The following is a 17,434-nucleotide window of genomic DNA, read 5'->3' on the forward strand; positions in this document are numbered from 1 at the left end:
GGGTAGAACACACATCCTCAAAAAGGTTTAAACATGAAATCAAAATGGATTAGTTTGAGGACAACATTCAGTAAAGGGTCACATGACAAATTCTGTATGATTTGGCCACTGTTCTGACTGATTTACCCTGTTTTATGCCATCTGAGGCCATCTCCAGTAAAGGAAGTGGGACTCCCCTGTCTGTCTTCCTCTTTCTGGCATTTAGCATGCAACTGATTATCATTAACTTGGCATGTAATTTTATGACATTTTACATTTAATTTTCTATCTATCTATCTATCTATCTATCTATCTATCTATCTATCTATCTATCTATCTATCTAGTTTATGTAGGCCTTTAAGTTTTTAAAATAAAAATGAAACTTGGTTCAGGAAAGGTTGTAACAAGGTGTTACAACTGTCCCAGTATCGCAAGCTATGTTTTCACCTTACGTTAAGTAGCTTGACTGCTAGTTTGACACATTTTAGCCATTTCTTTTTTTTTTTTTCATTTGATCTCAGGACAATATTCAAAAAATACATCTGATAGAAAAGTCAAATTTTTACCTCAAAATGTGGCTCCTTTTTTGTAAAAAAAGAAGACAATCTAACTTAGCAAGTGCAGAGTGAGTGTTATCACTGTAGCTTGTTTCTGATTGGAGGAATTCAAGGTGTTACAACAGTCCCATGTTACAACTGTCCCTGGTCTCCCCTATTGTTTTTTTTTTCCTTTTTTATTTTATTGATTTTGGCTTTTATAAGGGACAAAAACAACACAAAACAAAATGAAAAACAGACAAACCAAAAGAAACAACAGAAGTAAATAAAAAGAAAAATAAATCACACATATCATACAATACATATCCATATGCATACATAAGACAATCACTAGGAAGGGAACTTAATTGAAATAAATAAATAGCTTTCATATGTTTAATTTCATAGGTAATTATTGACATCATTGTAGTTTTGACTTATCTACATTATTGTTGTCATTATTGTTGATTTCATTCATCCTAAAGGCCCCCATAAAGGTCCTCCAACCGTGGCTTAGGAACCATGCTGCTGCAGCTGCATAATCAGACTTGTTTGTTTCGTTGGATACAAACAGAAAATGTCCAATATGTTTATAATTAACGAATGACTAAGCGTGTTTTGTATTGTTTCCTGCTGTTACCTGTTGTCAGGTCAGCCAATCTGCATCAACGCGCGCGCGCTCGCACACACACGCTCACGGGCTTCTTGGCAGCAGCAGCGGTGATAGCTCAAAAAAACTTAAAACGCAAAGCCCGCGTACCCAGCGGTGGACAACAAGAACCACATGTGCCATTGTAATTCTGTTTCACAACAACCGTCCCGTGACATACCGATGCAGAGGGGGGTGTGGTGTCACGTGGCCCGGCGTTAAAAAGGAGAGGTGCCCCAGACAGACTCCACTGAAGCTCAAAGCTCAGCATCAAACCCAGACACACTGTTTACCTGAAGAACAGAGGATGGACGCAGCGTATAAGAAAATCAATGGAACCTACCCAGATGCAGACCAAGAACCAGGCACAACGGTATCTGATTCTTGACATGTTATAGTATCTGTTAAATGACTTTAAAAGTGCCTTGCATTTGGTTTTATCACCACTTCTTTATTTCCAGGAGCAAATGCATCAACTTATCCTTCTTTTCTATGTTCTTTTTGTCAGCATATGATTACTTTAAGATGAAAAAAGCAAGTTGTTGCATGTAATATTTAATCTACTAATTCAAATCTTTTTTTTAATGCAACAACAGTGAAACAGTCAGTGATAACTGGAATATTCCAGGTACAACAGGAGACAAAGATAGGAATTGCAAAAGGTCTCTCAGTGAATAGAGTAAAAAAAAACAGCTGATGTTACTGAAAAATGGACAATAGCTAATAGTATACGTGGTTAATATGACAAGTTCCTGCAAAATCTTCTCCAAATACGTTTCAAACTTTTTAAAGAAAATGCTTCAGGTGAAAAAAAAAAGGACAAATGATCAATAGAAAAGGCTCGTGCATAGACCTTTTTACTCACTAAACCTCTGTGGTTTTACAGAGAAGGAATTCCTGCATACTCTTCCTCTTTAAATTCTGTTTTTGCTCAGTGGAAGAAAAAAAATCTAATGAATATGAACTAAAATGTTAAATCTGGACTGTGCAGGAATTTCCTCATCTGTAAGATATTTTGCTTTCCTCTGACGCACCTGCAGATGAAATACTGGATGTGTTTTTGTCCTTTTTTTTTTTTTTTTTTTCTTCTATTTGTTAAGGAGCATGTGGCCCTGACAGCGTTACTGCAGGGGTCAGAGACGAAAGGTTAAAGGTGTGACTGCGTAAGATCAGAGAATGTCGGATGTCATGGTTTCAACTAGATTTCATGCTCTTTTTTTTTCTCCTACATATGGCTGTGATTAAACACAGACACTCAAATAACATCAAAACACCAAATCAAACAGAAATATCAAGAACTGACATCAGGAATCATCGTTCCTGCATATCTGTGTATCTTGCTGTGGTGTTTTGAAAGCTTAGTATGGGTTTGGTAGAGTTACGCTGCCAGATTTATGGTTAAAAACACATGCTTTTCATCCCAGTGATCATAAGGAGATCAAGATGATGACTATAAAAATGTCGGTTTTGTTTCGGGCAATAACTGCATTTAATATCCGTTCTTCTCTGTCATGTCTGAATTCTACAGTACCAGTAGTATTAGCTGCTCCCCTGACAATTCCACTTTTGTAAAACATAAAGTCCAAATCACAAACTCCATAAATTTCTGCACAACTCCACATTTATGCACCGAGTTATGACTGTGACTGGATTGTTTCTTTTCAGCGGAGGCGAAGGGGCTCCATGTATCTGGAGGAGGAGACCAACAAGAAGTCTGAAGTGATCTCTTGCATCTTCTCGCTGAAGGAGGAGGTCGGAGCTTTAGCCAAGGCCCTGCGGCTCTTTGAGGTAAATCCATTTTCTCCACTGGAGAGCACACATACATGTCACCCCTTCACTCTTATCCCTCGAATCCAGCTTATTACGTGATAAGACTCTTAATTATCTGTCATTAGTCACCCCCGCGGCGAACATACTGTAAAACTGGCATCATTAGAAGAGCTATTCCTCCTCTAAGAACATGAAAACCTGGTTTGGCTTGACCCCCAAGTGATGAGGGCAAAATTACTAGCAGTTACTCCTGCATTTAACAACCAACCAGAGGACGGAGGAATGTTTATTAAGTGTTTGAGTGGTGTGGCCTAGTTTGGGTAAAACTAATCTCTTCATGGTGTGGTTAAAACTCACTCTCCCAGTCGCTAAGAAAGACTTTACATCACCTGATCTCCATTGTTTTAAAGGTCAGTTTTATAATGTTTTATTTAATCATAAGAATCCACAAGATAATTTGTGTTTGATATGGTTTAAAAAAAGGAGGCTTCAAGTTTCCACATCACACTTTCGTAAGATGCATATTGGATCATGATTGGCTCCAAACTAGTTGTGACGTCATGAAATGCCGCTCGTATGTGCAGATTTAAGGTGAACACACTTTCATGAGATGAATGTGAAAACAATCTTCTAGTGTCAAACTCTGCACAGTGAAGCTCAAAACATCCATGTTAAGTAACAATAAGAAAAACTTAATTTTTTTGAGTGAACGGGGACTTTAAAAGAGTGTAAAAAGCCTGAATGTGTAAAAGAATAATGGTCTGATCCAAACAGAATTGACCATCAAGCTTTTTCAGGTCATTCACGTCCGTAAAGTTACTGATTAACATTAAACAAAACAAGCTACACAAACAGAACATTTAATTACATTTCCTTGAGGTACTAATATATTACAGTGTTCATTACATCATTTCAAATAGTTACACCATTTAATTCTAACCGCTTTAGTCAGAAAAAAGCATACGTATGATTATCTGTAGTTGTTTTGTTCCAGTTCTTGTGCTCATCTCTCTCCCTTCGGAAAAAGAAATTAAACAAACGGAGCTTATCTCAGATGTTTGTCTATCAGTCATGTGCAAACAAGACTGGTGGTTCTTTGATCCACAAACCCACCTCCAATGTTCCTACAATAATGAAATACTCAAACATTGGACTGAATGTGACTCAGCCTCCACGAAAATGATCCTCTGTCCCACTGATAGTGAACTGATCGACCACTGGTAGTTTGCAGATTTGGGTAAGAACTAAGTGTACTCACTCAAGTATTGAACTTTTGAATTTTATGTGCAAAACATATTAATACACTGCTATAGACTAAACTACCCAATATTATATAAAATAGAAATAAAATTAGTCCACCATAACCAGCTACAGTATTAAGCCTCTTTCACACATAGTTCCTGGTAAATTACTGGGATAACCTTTCAGACACTGCTAGTGATTTTCACTATTCACACATGCAGCTGCACTCAGGAGCATTTTCGTTTTGCGCTATTCACACATGCCATGGCAATGCTGGAATAGATGGAGCAAGGTAGAGTCCAGCAGATGGCGGTAATGCAACACTTATGGATGCCAACCGCCATAAAACTCAACAGAAGAAGAAGGCAAAACTCACATAACTCAGATCATACTTTCAAACTAGGCTGACTTGATCAAATATGAACCGAGATTATGTTACTGCATTGCCTGCTTCTAAAATCAAATGTTTCCAGAAACATACTTTAGTGTACGGTTTAGCCGTAATATGAGAAAGTTCCAACTCGCAGTACGTCGTCTTGAAAGTCCTGAAAGTGTCTTTCGTCAGACGGACGTAACCCTTTACGTGCTTGTCCCTGCAATGTTACTGCTTTTATTCATAACACGGCCGTACCAGCATTTTTCCTGAAATGTTATCAGGTCTTGAGGTGGGAAATTGGTGGTGCAGATTTTCCTGAATATCCATCCCTGCTCCCATTCACATATGAGTCCATGCAGGAAATGTTCCTGAACATTTCAGGGATAGACTTCATGAATTTGGGGGGCTCACAAGAGAAAGATTGAAAACAAAACGGTTAAAAATCAAAGCTGCAATGGCCAAGATATCCTGACTTATAGTCCCTAGTATGGGTTAAGCTCCAAAAAGCTACTGGATCCTGTGTTTCCCATAATGCAACTCAATAGTGTCTTGTATTAAAGGACCAGTGTGTAATATTTAGGAGGATCTGGTGGCAGAAATACTGACAGAAATGGAATATAATATTCATAAGTTAATTAGTGTATAATCACCTGAAAATAAGAATCGTTGTGTTTTCGTTACCTTAGAATGAGCCCTTATATCGACATAGGGAGCGGTTCCTCTTCCACAGAGCCCACCATGTTGCACCGCCATGTTTCTACAGTAGCCCAGAATGGACAAACCAAACACTGGCTCTAGAGAGGGCCTCTCACATTTTTGCGAGTTTCGTGGCCACTGTAAATTCTGCTACGTGCTTGGAAGGGGAGGGGAGGGGTATTCAGTTGGTTGTAATCTGCAACCTCACCGCTAGATGCTACTAAATCCTACACACTCGCCTTTAAACGCATCCTAAACGCCTACTTCTTTCAAACCCCATGACCTCCACTTTATAACACCATAATAATAATAATAATAATAATAATAATAATAATAATAATAATAATAATAATAACAATAATAATAATAATAATAACTTTATTTATATAGCACCTTTAAAAACACAGTTTACAAAGTGCTTTGACAGACAAAGCAAAAGTAGTACAATGCAAAGCAAAGACACAACACAAAAAAACAATAGAGAGATGATAAAAAGATTAAAAGACAATACAAAGATGCTCGAAAGACAACATAAAATAAAAGCAAGTCTGTAAAAATGGGTTTTAAGACGTGATTTAAAAGAAGTCACTGATTCTGCGAGCCTTATCTCCTCAGGCAGGTCGTTCCAAAGCCGAGGGGCCCTGATGGCAAAAGCACGGTCAACTTTAGATTTAAGCCTTGACACCATGATATCATCAGGGTTATTTTTCAATTTGGAAAGCTTCCTGCAGAGCCACAAAAGACATTGTACAACTGTTTTCAGAAGCAGAGCAATACTAATATGTTATGTAGTAACACATCAGTAATAATGATCCAGTATAATAAAATAACCTTGAAAGTGACCATTTAGTATAACAAGCACTTAAATTTTTGATACTTTATTACATTTTTCTAATAAAACTTGAATAATTTTACCAAAGCATGATTTCAGATGCAGGATTTATACTTTTCATAGAGTATTTTTACAGTGTTTGCTGTATTGTTGCAATAATTTAGCGAAGGATACGAATACACAAGAAGGTCAACATGCCACTTTTTATTCTCTTATCGATCTGAACCACCTGTGTGTACGTGACTGGATGAAGGCTCGAAGGCTCGAAGCAAACACTGATTGGCAGCACCTCCATTGTTTGATCTTCAACATCGATGTCATATCAAGGTTCGAGTTTGCTCTTCTTGCAGGCAAAACACAAAGTGTGCCTCCCGAATATTGCGCTGGAAACGGTCCAAAAAACATGCAAAACATCCCAAAATGCAAGATGGTTTAAATTAAAGAAAAAACATATTGCGGGAAATTCTTTTCTTGGGGGTAGATGTGGGCGTGTTGAGTCTGATTAATACCAAATATGAGCCAAATGCTGCTCTGCAAATGCAGCAGTAAACATCAGGATCCTCTTTGAACCTATGAGCTCGCATTTTTCAGATCCTCCCCCTGCTCCACCCCCTCCTCCTCCTCCTCCTCCTCCTCCTCTCCTCTTTCCAGCCTGTCTGTAAAACAGACCAAATGACCCCCAAACCATCGACACACCCCTCCCTTACTCCAATGTAACATATGTTGATTCCCCTCAGACTACATCAGTGCTGATAGTCTGAAAAACACAGCTTTAAAGAGAACGCACTGCACTTCTCCCTCATTTTTTTTTTCTGTCAAATTGAAAACGACTGCTCTGTGGAGCCATGTGCTAACGTTTAGCCGAGCATCTATCATGTGCTCATTTTCATCTCGTGTGAGTGTCTAATCTCCATATTTCATTATGAAAGTCCTTTCTGAGACCGCCACATTGTTTATCCGCTTGAGACTCCGGCGCATGTGACATGGCAGCGTGGTTTTCATGTGACGAATCAGATCCATGGAGCGACCTTGACCTTGCACCTCAGTCAGGGTGACAGAGGGGCTATATCACCTGCTATAAAGCAGAGGGAGAGCTCGGAAGGGTACAGAAATCTGATAAAACGACCCCTGCATCCAGCTGCTTTAGGATTTAGTCATGACTATGTTAAGCTGGACTAGGTCACCGATAACACACATGCAGAAATATTTCTCTTTGTACACGGCAACATCACTGAGCTTTCTGAGCTTTTTTCTAAGGACAGGGGCCACATATTTGGTTCCAAAGCTGATCAAGTGACCTAATATTTATCTTACTTGACTGTAGAAATGTACTTAGATTGAAACATTATAATTCTGCAGCTTAATCGTTCCAGTTTATTGTTGCAGTGCACAAACAAAATATGAAAAGGGCATCAAGCACATATTGAAGTGAAACCACTTTTGCACAAGCCATATTTCAATTCTTTAAAGCTTAAAAATCTCTTATAATTCTCTGTATCTAGACTACTTTGTGATTAGTGTAGATTTAAAAGTCAATAATGCATAATAGCCTTTATGTGGACTCACTTCATGAGTGTCCCATATACATAATATATTCAGTATAGGTTGTATAAATGTTTTTCTTGAAAATATATCTTACCCTTGAACTTGTGGGGAATAATTATGTGAATTAAGTTGAATAATTGAAAATTTGAGTTGCAAAATATTATTTATCACCTTTGACATACGCATCAGGCTACAGTGAATCTGCTGACAGTGACACACAGCACATCACAGAGAAAGAGTTCATTCGTTCTTTTAAATGCCAACCTGGACTCGTTCCAGGTAAACTCATTTCTACAGTGACTCCTGGGGGATGCAAGCCCACATATGGCCCTTACTGTGATAGACAGAATAGGATCCAGATGGGAGAAAACGGGAGGCCCCTACTCACGCCCTCCTCTTCACTTGGCCTATAGTAAAGAGAGAACAACATACTCCCTCTCCCTCCCCAAAGTTACACAAAACAAAAACACATTTTTTGAACCTAATTGCCACTTAAGGATAGTCATGCCTTCCAGCGTAATCCAGCGCCGTTGTGTCTAAAAAAAAAAAAGAATCTGGAAACATCCCAAAGGTCTTCTTATGTTCGTGCTATAGAATAAGAAATGTATTTGACGATGTTGAACTAAACCTCTACAGTGTGTCCTGAATGCTTTTATTATGTGTGTCCAGTTGGCTGGCTGAGTGTCAGTTTTCAGAGAGAGAGTTCAAGGCAGCTCTGACCCCCGAGGTCACGGTGGACTCCACAAAGTCTGATAAATAGCCATCGCTTTAGTGACCACACGACTCCATCTAGTGGTCGAACGAAGGCAGTGCCGTAGCCTGATAGAGCAAACACATTTTCTGTTGTTTGTCACAAAAGTGTTTATCTTTTATGCAATCTTTTTTTTAAATAAAATGGATTTCTTTCTCAGAGATGGACAAGCTAAACAGCTAAATAAACACTCTTTAAAACACCAACAAAGATCAACCCAGGTCTCACCAAAGTCCTGTGTTTCTGTAAACTGCAGGACAAGGGCATCAACCTGACGCACATTGAGTCCCGTCCGGCGCGGATGAAAGACCAATATGAGTTCTTCATCAGCGTGGACTCCAGCTGCTCCCAGGCCTTGGATGAGGTCATCGACGGCCTGCGCACACAGATCAGCGGCCACGTGCATGAGCTGTCACGCAACAAACAGAAGGACACAGGTGAGGGAGTGTGTGCACAAGCGCAGTGAGGAGGATGTACAGTGAACAACAAAGCAATGAATCCTCAACATGATAAAAATATGTATAAATGTTGATAATATATATGGTGGGAGAGTTTAGAACTGGATGCCACTGATCATCATATGAAAACTGATAGAGAATAAGCTGATCCTACATGTGATCTTGCAGTTTTTATCACTATATGAGGAGCACAAATCAAACAAAAACTCTTAAAATAAATATAATAATAATAATAATTAAGTTTATTTGCATAGCATCTTTGAAAACCAATGTTTCAAAGTGCTTCACACACAACAAATAATAATAAAAACTGTTACAAGAATCAACAGAAAATTAATTGGCGACTATTTCAATTATCAATTAATCATTTTGAGTCATTTTTTTTAAAGATTCTCTGATTCAAGCTTCTCAAATGTGACTATTTTCTGGTTTCTTTAGTCTTTTATGACAATAAGCTGATCAGTGAGCAGTGATCAACATTTTTCACTTTTTTCTGACATTTTATAGACTAAACAACTAATTAATTAATCAAGAAAATAATCGTCAGAGTAATGAAAATTAGTTGCAGCCCTAACAGCAGTAAACACCAAGGTTACAATGTGCTTTACTGACACACAAGATAAAAATATACAACGTGCAGCCTGTAAAACGTAATAAGAATATAAAAGCGTCACATAAAAGACATAAATAGAAATTAGTTTAAGGAAAAAGGAGCCCTTACAGCAAAGGCACGATACCCTCCAGTCTCAAATCCAGACACAGGAACAGCCAGCAGGTTATTGTTTGGGCAACTCTGAATCTAGAGCCTGAAGCCTTAGTTAAAATACTTAAAGTAATCAATAAAATTTTTAAATCAATCCTAAAACAAATTTGTAGCAAGTGTAGTGATGCTGCAGCTGTTACTAGTTGAAGTCTGTTGACTGATCTCTGGTTTTACTCCTGTTTAAAAGACCATCATCGTTGTAGTCCAACTGTGAGGACACAAAGCCGCGTAAAACAACTCCTGCGTGTATAAAACCTGTCGAATCTTGGAAATATTTTTTAAATAATAAAATAAAACAACATTCAGGACTCATCTGATCTCATTTATCATAAGTAAGTAAGTCACCGATTATTGTGTTGCACAAGACAAAACCCCTGTGGATGTACAAGACAATTCAAATGAAAATAAAAAAGAAAATATCTAATCGACTTGGGGATTTGATACGTGACTTTGGTTAACCGCACCCGAGCTTATGTCAGTGATTTATATATATTTTTAAATAAGATTAAATTGAGACTAACACAGCTGAAATGGTCCATTTATCAAGTGAGCACAGTGTTGGGTGGCGTTTTATGAACCGCCCCAGCCAGACTTGGTAATAGACAGCCAGCGTCGCAGATAAGACTGATGGTCCATCGCCCTCATCTAGACCCCTTTATTAGTTGTTTCCAGAATGACATTAGTTTAGCTACTGAGGACCAACAGGCCTGTCAGGAACAGAGGAGCTCTGTGTCTCAGTCCCAGACTAACACAGGCAGCGAGAACATGCCAAGGTCACGGCGGGCTGAGACAGACAGGGCCACCATGGATCCTCCTCTGACCTCGGCAAAGACGCTGGTCTACTGGTCAGGGTCAAGTGGACGATGGGATATTTATGGCCTGTTTTGGAGACGGCCTGTTTATCGAGGAGCCTGGCAGGGGCCTATTGTCTTCCCGGGCCCTCGGGCTGGACCACACGGCACAAATGTAGATTAATGATCGGGCCCCAGTGTTTTTGAGTGTCATAAATCTGTATGAACAAGCAGATGCTCTTTGTGTCCTGTTCTGCTGAGTGTCAAAATGCCACGGCAACGAAAAGAAAAAATCCTATAGGCAAAACATCGTCTTCACCATCATCATCAATATCAATTTATTCTAATTTATATCAGTCCAGAATTATACAATATTCAGTATAATTATATATAATATCTGGGGTTTTTTCTTTGTAAAATGTCAGAAAAATGAGAGTTCAAGATGAAAAATGATTCAATTTACAAAGATATAAAATTGAGAAAAGCTGCAAATCTTCACTTCCTGTGCTTGAAAAATGATTGATTACATCCTAATCAAACATATGCCAGTTACACTTTTTTCTAACAGTGAGTATCCTAGAATGAATATTTAATTGATTTGACCCGAATAAATACAAGTTGAATAAAAACATAAATTACTGACATTGAATAACTGTTATTATCTTCCAGTGCCATGGTTCCCTAATGACATCCAGGACTTGGACCGTTTTGCCAACCAGATCCTCAGTTATGGCTCCGAGCTGGATGCTGATCACCCAGTAAGGACTGACTCATCCATCACTGTCTGTTTGCGACATCCTGCCTCTGCGTGTGTGTGTGTGTGTTTGTGTGTGAATTTGTGTGAATACATGTCCACTCACGCCCACATGTCTTATGAAAGACAGGCCTGCGGAGATGACAGGCCGCACTCTGCCGTCTATTCTAATGGAAACTATCTAGACACACAAAATTGATGTCATTGCTTTAATTGAGCCCCTATAATTATAGATAATTGCTCCCTTTTGCCACCGCCATTAAAGCGAAATGTATTCATCATAAGCTGAAAAACACTCTACAAAGGCTTCATTTGAATATGTATTTGCGTGCTCTTATTAGAGACGGAGTGCATAATGCTGTCAAAGGCCACAGGGTTTAGCCTTAGCAGAGGATTTCCTCTCTTTGATTTAGTTGTGAGTGGCTCGGCTCCGATCATGAGATCTAACATGGCTTTCCTTTGTGTGTGTGTGTGTGTGTGTGTGTGTGTGTCCAGGGCTTCACAGATCCAGTCTACAGGGCCCGCAGGAAGGAGTTTGCCGACATCGCCTACAACTACAGACAGTAACTACTCTTAAAAATGTTTCTTTTTGTTTTTCAAGCTTGGAGAAAAGTTATGGAGGAAAGATTTTTTTTTTTTATAATCGAGCAGCTGATTTATTTCCCTGCTTTGCCTTTAAAATGATCGTAAACAAATAAGGACAAATTATAGGGAGCCGCTGGTGGATTTAAAGGGCCCCTGGTCTTTGTGTGTATAATTAAGAAGTATTATTCACAGGCACTACAAAGAGCATCAAGCCCAGTAAAAATGCCCACTGAGGTGGTTCACATTTACATACTGTAGCTGTCTAATACTGACAAATAATGGAGTTCAACTGTGCTGATGTGGTCCATCATCATTGGGGAAATGTGGTCACACAACCGAAACAACCGAATAATTTAAAAAAAATAGAATAAAATACTAAACCGACAACTTAAATGTGTTCATTACTCTGTGAAGTTTAGGAATATTAGGATATTATGTGATTAGGGTGTGTAGTGTAGAAGCAAAAAGACTTATTGTGGCAACTTTTATAGTGTGAACAAATTACCAAAACAATGAAATAGATTTTGTTGAGCCATTATAAAAAAAATACTGATACTGTATATAAACCGAGGGTTGCTGTTGACATACAGACCTACAGGAAAAAGTCTGTAGAGGGTTTATAGATATGGAAAAAATGCGGATTGTACAAAAAAAACTGAGATTTTTGTGGGCCAGAATGCTTTAAATTATTCTGAAGGCTAAAAGATCCTCTCCAGACATGTTTTAAGACGTGTGAAAATCCTCAGCTGGGGACAATAAAAAGTGTCTGACAAGTTTTTTCCACAAAAAATGTTCAGTAACCTTGTTCAAAATCCATAAATTGACATCTACTCCTTCTCCCCCATTGAAAATAAAGAATCTATGAATATTTGTTTAACTGCTGGACACAAGCTGTCTCCTGTTTCACTGTAAAGTCCAGTCTCAGTGTTTGTGCGCTGGAGGCTTCATCATATTTGTGAAAGTTGCATACTGGACCACAACTGGCTGTGATGTCACAAAACATGGTAAACGCTTTAAACTCAGATTTTCAGTGAGCACAGAGAAACTTTCCTCCTTTAAAAGATGAATGTTAAAAAAGGCCTCTAGTGTCAAACTCTGCACATACATCATTCTGCAAACATGTCCAACTGAAGGAACAAGGTCATAGACAAATATGACAGTCCCTCCATAAAACGTGCTGCATGCCTGTCTTTTCTTCATTTTCCTGTGTTTTGTCTATTTACATCCCGCCATGCTTCACTTTTAAATATATATAACAGTTTATAACTATTAAAACCCTTGTGTCTTTGTCCCAGTGGCCAAATCATCCCCAGAGTGGAGTACACAGAGGAGGAAAAGGTCACATGGGGGACGGTGTTCAAGGAGCTGAAGACTCTGTACCCGAGTCACGCCTGCCGCGAGCACAACCGGGTCTTCCCCCTGCTGGAGAAATACTGCGGCTACAGGCAGGACAACGTCCCCCAGCTGGAGGACGTCTCCCGCTTCCTGCAGTGTAAGTCCTGTCTTCATCACCTGTCATCTTCGTCACCTGTCATCTTCATCTGTCATGTGTGCTGCCTCGACTCTGACTCGGAATGATCCTGTGATTTTTATCTTTACTTGTCTGCCTTATTTACTTGTTAAAATTAAAATATATTATTGTCATTATTAGTCATTCTCTTATTGACTGAGTCATACAGTTAATAATGTGAATGTGGGAAGTAGGTCCTGCTCAAATGCCCAACTTCCTCTTCCTCCCTCCCTCTCTCCTCTCACTAACTGCTCTTATTCAACACAACCAAACACTCATCCTCCTCCTTCATCTCTCCGCTCCTCCGCTGCAGCGTGCACGGGCTTCCGGCTTCGCCCGGTGGCCGGTCTTCTCTCGTCTCGGGATTTCCTGGCCGGGCTCGCCTTCCGTGTCTTCCATTCCACGCAGTACATTCGCCACAGCTCCAAGCCCACGTACACACCTGAGCCGTGAGTGTCGAGAGTCCATCCTCAACCGTTGAAAGATGGAGAAACACTGTATATAATATAATAATAATAATAATATTAAAGAAAAAGAGAGTTTAAATTGTATTTCTATTATAGGGATATCTGCCATGAGCTGCTGGGTCACGTTCCTCTGTTTGCTGACCCCAGTTTTGCCCAGTTCTCACAGGTAAATAAGCATCTTATCATAGCCAAAAATCTATTAAATATAGCTTAATTTGCTTATTATATACTGTGTGTATATACAATATCTTTCTAATTATATATCCTGTTACCTCTAAGATCTGTTTTTGTGCTGCTGCTGCTGCAATAAAGCATCAATTAAGTGATCTTTTTATCTCCTGAATAGGAAATTGGTCTCGCTTCCCTCGGTGCCCCTGATGAGTACATTGAGAAACTTGCTACTGTGAGTACCGTGTACAAAAGAAATATTAATATTAGATGAACTAATCAGCATTTGGCAGCTTCTAATTCTGGTAGATTGTATTGATGTAGGCTGCGTTCATTTATGATTTCATCCTTGTTGCACTAATTTAAGTCGGGTGTGTTTTTCACTTAAATAAGACTGAAACAGGTGCTTCTGAACTTTTCCATTCCTGAATGATAGACTTTGTGTGATGTTTAATATTTCATTTTTGGGGTCAGGTTACCCAAATCACAAAAAAAAACAGATCTTCTCATGTAGCTGTGCTATGGAGATAGTTTTGGTTTCATTTGCACAGGTTCTGAGACACGTGTCTCTGAGATTTCTGCCGCCATGCACACTGTGAACAGTTTCCATTGGAAACAAAGAAATATTCACCATGAAAACTGTTGACACTGAGGTCTGCGGATTATCCATTAATGTCAATGCTTTGAGCATCATTTCTATTGTATTGTGCAGCAAAAGAAATATATGATGGATATTTTCAAACCGCGTCAAATAAAAACCAAAACTATGTGTTTTTTTGTAATTTGGGTGAACTGATCCTTTAAATCTTCTCAAGTATTGGGTTTCTGGATTCCAGAGGAGCCTGTTGAATAACCATAGAGCCTTGCTTTTCTGTGTTTACTGAATCGTTGCCTGGGTTCGGTGTATAAATCATATTTTATGAACCTCATGTCTGTCCTCAGGTCTACTGGTTCACAGTGGAGTTTGGCCTGTGTAAGCAGGGCTCAGAGATCAAAGCTTATGGAGCTGGCTTGCTTTCATCGTTTGGAGAGCTGCAGGTAAGGAGGAGGAGGGGGGAAGGGGGGGGTGACACAATTGTTAGAGTCATAAGCTGCAAGAAAGCAACCTGTACGTCAGTTTCAGTAAACATGGACCCCCCGCAGCTGCGAGATAAATGTTTTGCTTTTCGCCTTACCTCCTGCTGACTCCCCATCTGTTGTTATAACACATTCGCCTTGTTGCACAACCACAGCGGTGCAGGCAGTGGGTTAGTGGTCCACTCAGATTCGGGTTTAATGTGTCACTGGGGGAGTCGGAACGGCGGCCTCGGCTTGCCTGCCCAGCGGGGTTGTGGGTAAAGTGGTTCACTGGGTAAGTGTGGGCAGAGAGAGGATGAACAGCGGGCGCGTTATCCAGGTCATAAGTTACATCAGCCGCTGTCAGGAGAGGATGTGCACTCTGCAGATCCTCACATCAGCAGAAAAGCCGCACCTTGAATCATGCTGCACTTCCTGTTTACTGACGACGCGACGGAAACACAGAGACTCATTGAGAAATCGAAACCTGTACAGTTTATTAAATATCTCATTTCTACACTTTTTTCTTCTAGTACTGCTTGACAGACGAGCCCAAGCTCCAGCCTTTCGACCCAGATAAGACCAGCCTCCAGAAATACCCAATCACAGAGTACCAGCCTGTTTACTTTGTTGCTGAGAGCTTTGAGGATGCCAAAGAGAAAGTGAGGTATGAAATGATGTCTGATTTTAAGCTTTCCTTTTTCTCCTGCAGTGCATTTATATACAGGAAGTTCAGGCTACATGCAAAACCTGTTGAACTCTGATGTCTTTCTCTGTCTACAGGAAATTTGCAGCCACTATTCCCAGACCTTTCACAGTGCGCTACAACCCCTACACCCAGAGTATTGAAGTGCTGGATAGCACTCAGCAGCTCAGCAACCTGGCAGACAGCATCAATAGTAAATATCAACCCCTACATCAGTTATTTTCACTCATTATCTAAAGCTTTGGTTCCCAACCTAAAATGAAGCAGTGTCTTCCTGTGACACCGTCATGATTGGTTGTTTATAGGTTACAATTAGGTCAACAAAAGAGGTTTTCCCCAGGAAACTGGTTAGCTGTGGTGGTAACACAACCTGATTGTGACTGATTGGGCCGTTTGTTTTTTCAAAATTTAAACTAAAAACTCAGAAGTTTCTCTATGAAGCAGATGTACGATGTGATCGATCAATCTGTCACCTGATCCTGACACATCTTGTTACTACACCAAATACTACACACACCAAATATGTGGTATTTGGTGTGTGTGTGTAACGCCACAGGTTGTTTTCCCTAAAGCTTAATAAGTCTAATATGATATTTTAGAGCTGCAACGATTAGTTGATTAATCGCTTAGTTGATCGATGGAAAATTAATCTGCAACTGTTTTGATGATCGATTAATGATTTTAGTCTTTTTTTAAGAAAAAAATACTGAACTTCTTTGATTTCAACTTCTCAAATGTGAATATTTTCTGGTTTCTTTAGTCCTCCATGACAGCAAACTGAATATCTTTAGGTTTTGGACTGTTGGTCAGCACAAAACAAGATATTTGAGGATTAATCATGAAAATAATCGTTGTAGTTTCAGCCTTATTATATTTAATAAAAGTGTAATTATTTCTTCTGATGGGGTAGGTGCTCCTTATATCAGTGAATAATAGTTTTATTTTGAATGATTTATAAGAGGCAATATTATCCAGTTATTCACAAGAAAAAACAATTATAGAAATGTCAATATATATATAGTATGAATGTTTTATTAGTCGTTTTGATCATCTAGACACTGATTTTAGGGATTACACATTACATTCACATCACGCTATAGTGTGATTTCCTTTTTACAATTTGACATTTTTCCTTTTATTTCAGGTGAAATGGGGAAACTGTGCGAAGCCCTGCGGAAGCTGGAGTGACGTATCGTCCGAGCCGAAGCGCTCAGAGAATCTCTTCTTCTCTTCATTGAAACTGTCCTTCATTTATTAAGCTGCTGGTTTGTTGCATTTATGCTTAGCATGCTTGCAAATTAGCTTTCTTTATATTAAAACAAATATACAAGTCAAATAATGACAATATTACTGTAATCCAATTAGTAGGAAACATTGTCTATGTATTTTAGTGGCATGTAGCCTGTTACTTATGGACGATAATAAGGAGTTTGTGGCGTCAACAGCCAAAAATTTCGCTGTCAATATTTGTTATTATAATATGCTTTCTCTGAAACAAGAGGGTTTTGTCAATCAACATCTCCTCTGTGATTTTAATGAATTTAAAACCCAATATGTGAACATTTAATTTTGCTTCTTAATATAATGCAAAACTTTCTTTTTCCATTTTTTCTATGCATTTTAGAGATATTTTTGTCTCTATAGCTTTCATTTCGCTTGGCTAAATTAAATATTTTGTATATGCATGAAATGTTTTAATGAAACAAATAAATAGATAATTCTCCTTTTAGACCATCTTCTTTATTTCTGTTGTCATTTTTTACCTCTATTGGTCATTATTACATATCTATTAATAATAT

At 38.9% G+C, this 17,434-nt stretch overlaps 1 protein-coding gene across 1 annotated transcript; it reads left to right on the top strand.

Annotated features, from left to right (window-relative positions):
* The first annotated feature begins 1,203 nt into the window (after positions 1-1,203).
* Positions 1,204-17,358, top strand: pah (phenylalanine hydroxylase). The gene is made up of 13 exons (XM_044344067.1): positions 1,204-1,538; positions 2,831-2,953; positions 8,634-8,814; positions 11,059-11,147; positions 11,639-11,706; positions 13,024-13,220; positions 13,552-13,687; positions 13,802-13,871; positions 14,052-14,108; positions 14,816-14,911; positions 15,463-15,596; positions 15,713-15,828; positions 16,780-17,358. The coding sequence occupies exons 1-13, from the start codon at positions 1,473-1,475 to the stop codon at positions 16,821-16,823; spliced, it is 1,377 nt and encodes a 458-aa protein (XP_044200002.1). The 5' UTR covers positions 1,204-1,472; the 3' UTR covers positions 16,824-17,358.
* Positions 17,359-17,434: the final 76 nt, after the last annotated feature.

Source organism: Thunnus albacares, chromosome 23, assembly GCF_914725855.1.
Source record: "Thunnus albacares chromosome 23, fThuAlb1.1, whole genome shotgun sequence".
Taxonomy (NCBI): domain Eukaryota; kingdom Metazoa; phylum Chordata; class Actinopteri; order Scombriformes; family Scombridae; genus Thunnus; species Thunnus albacares.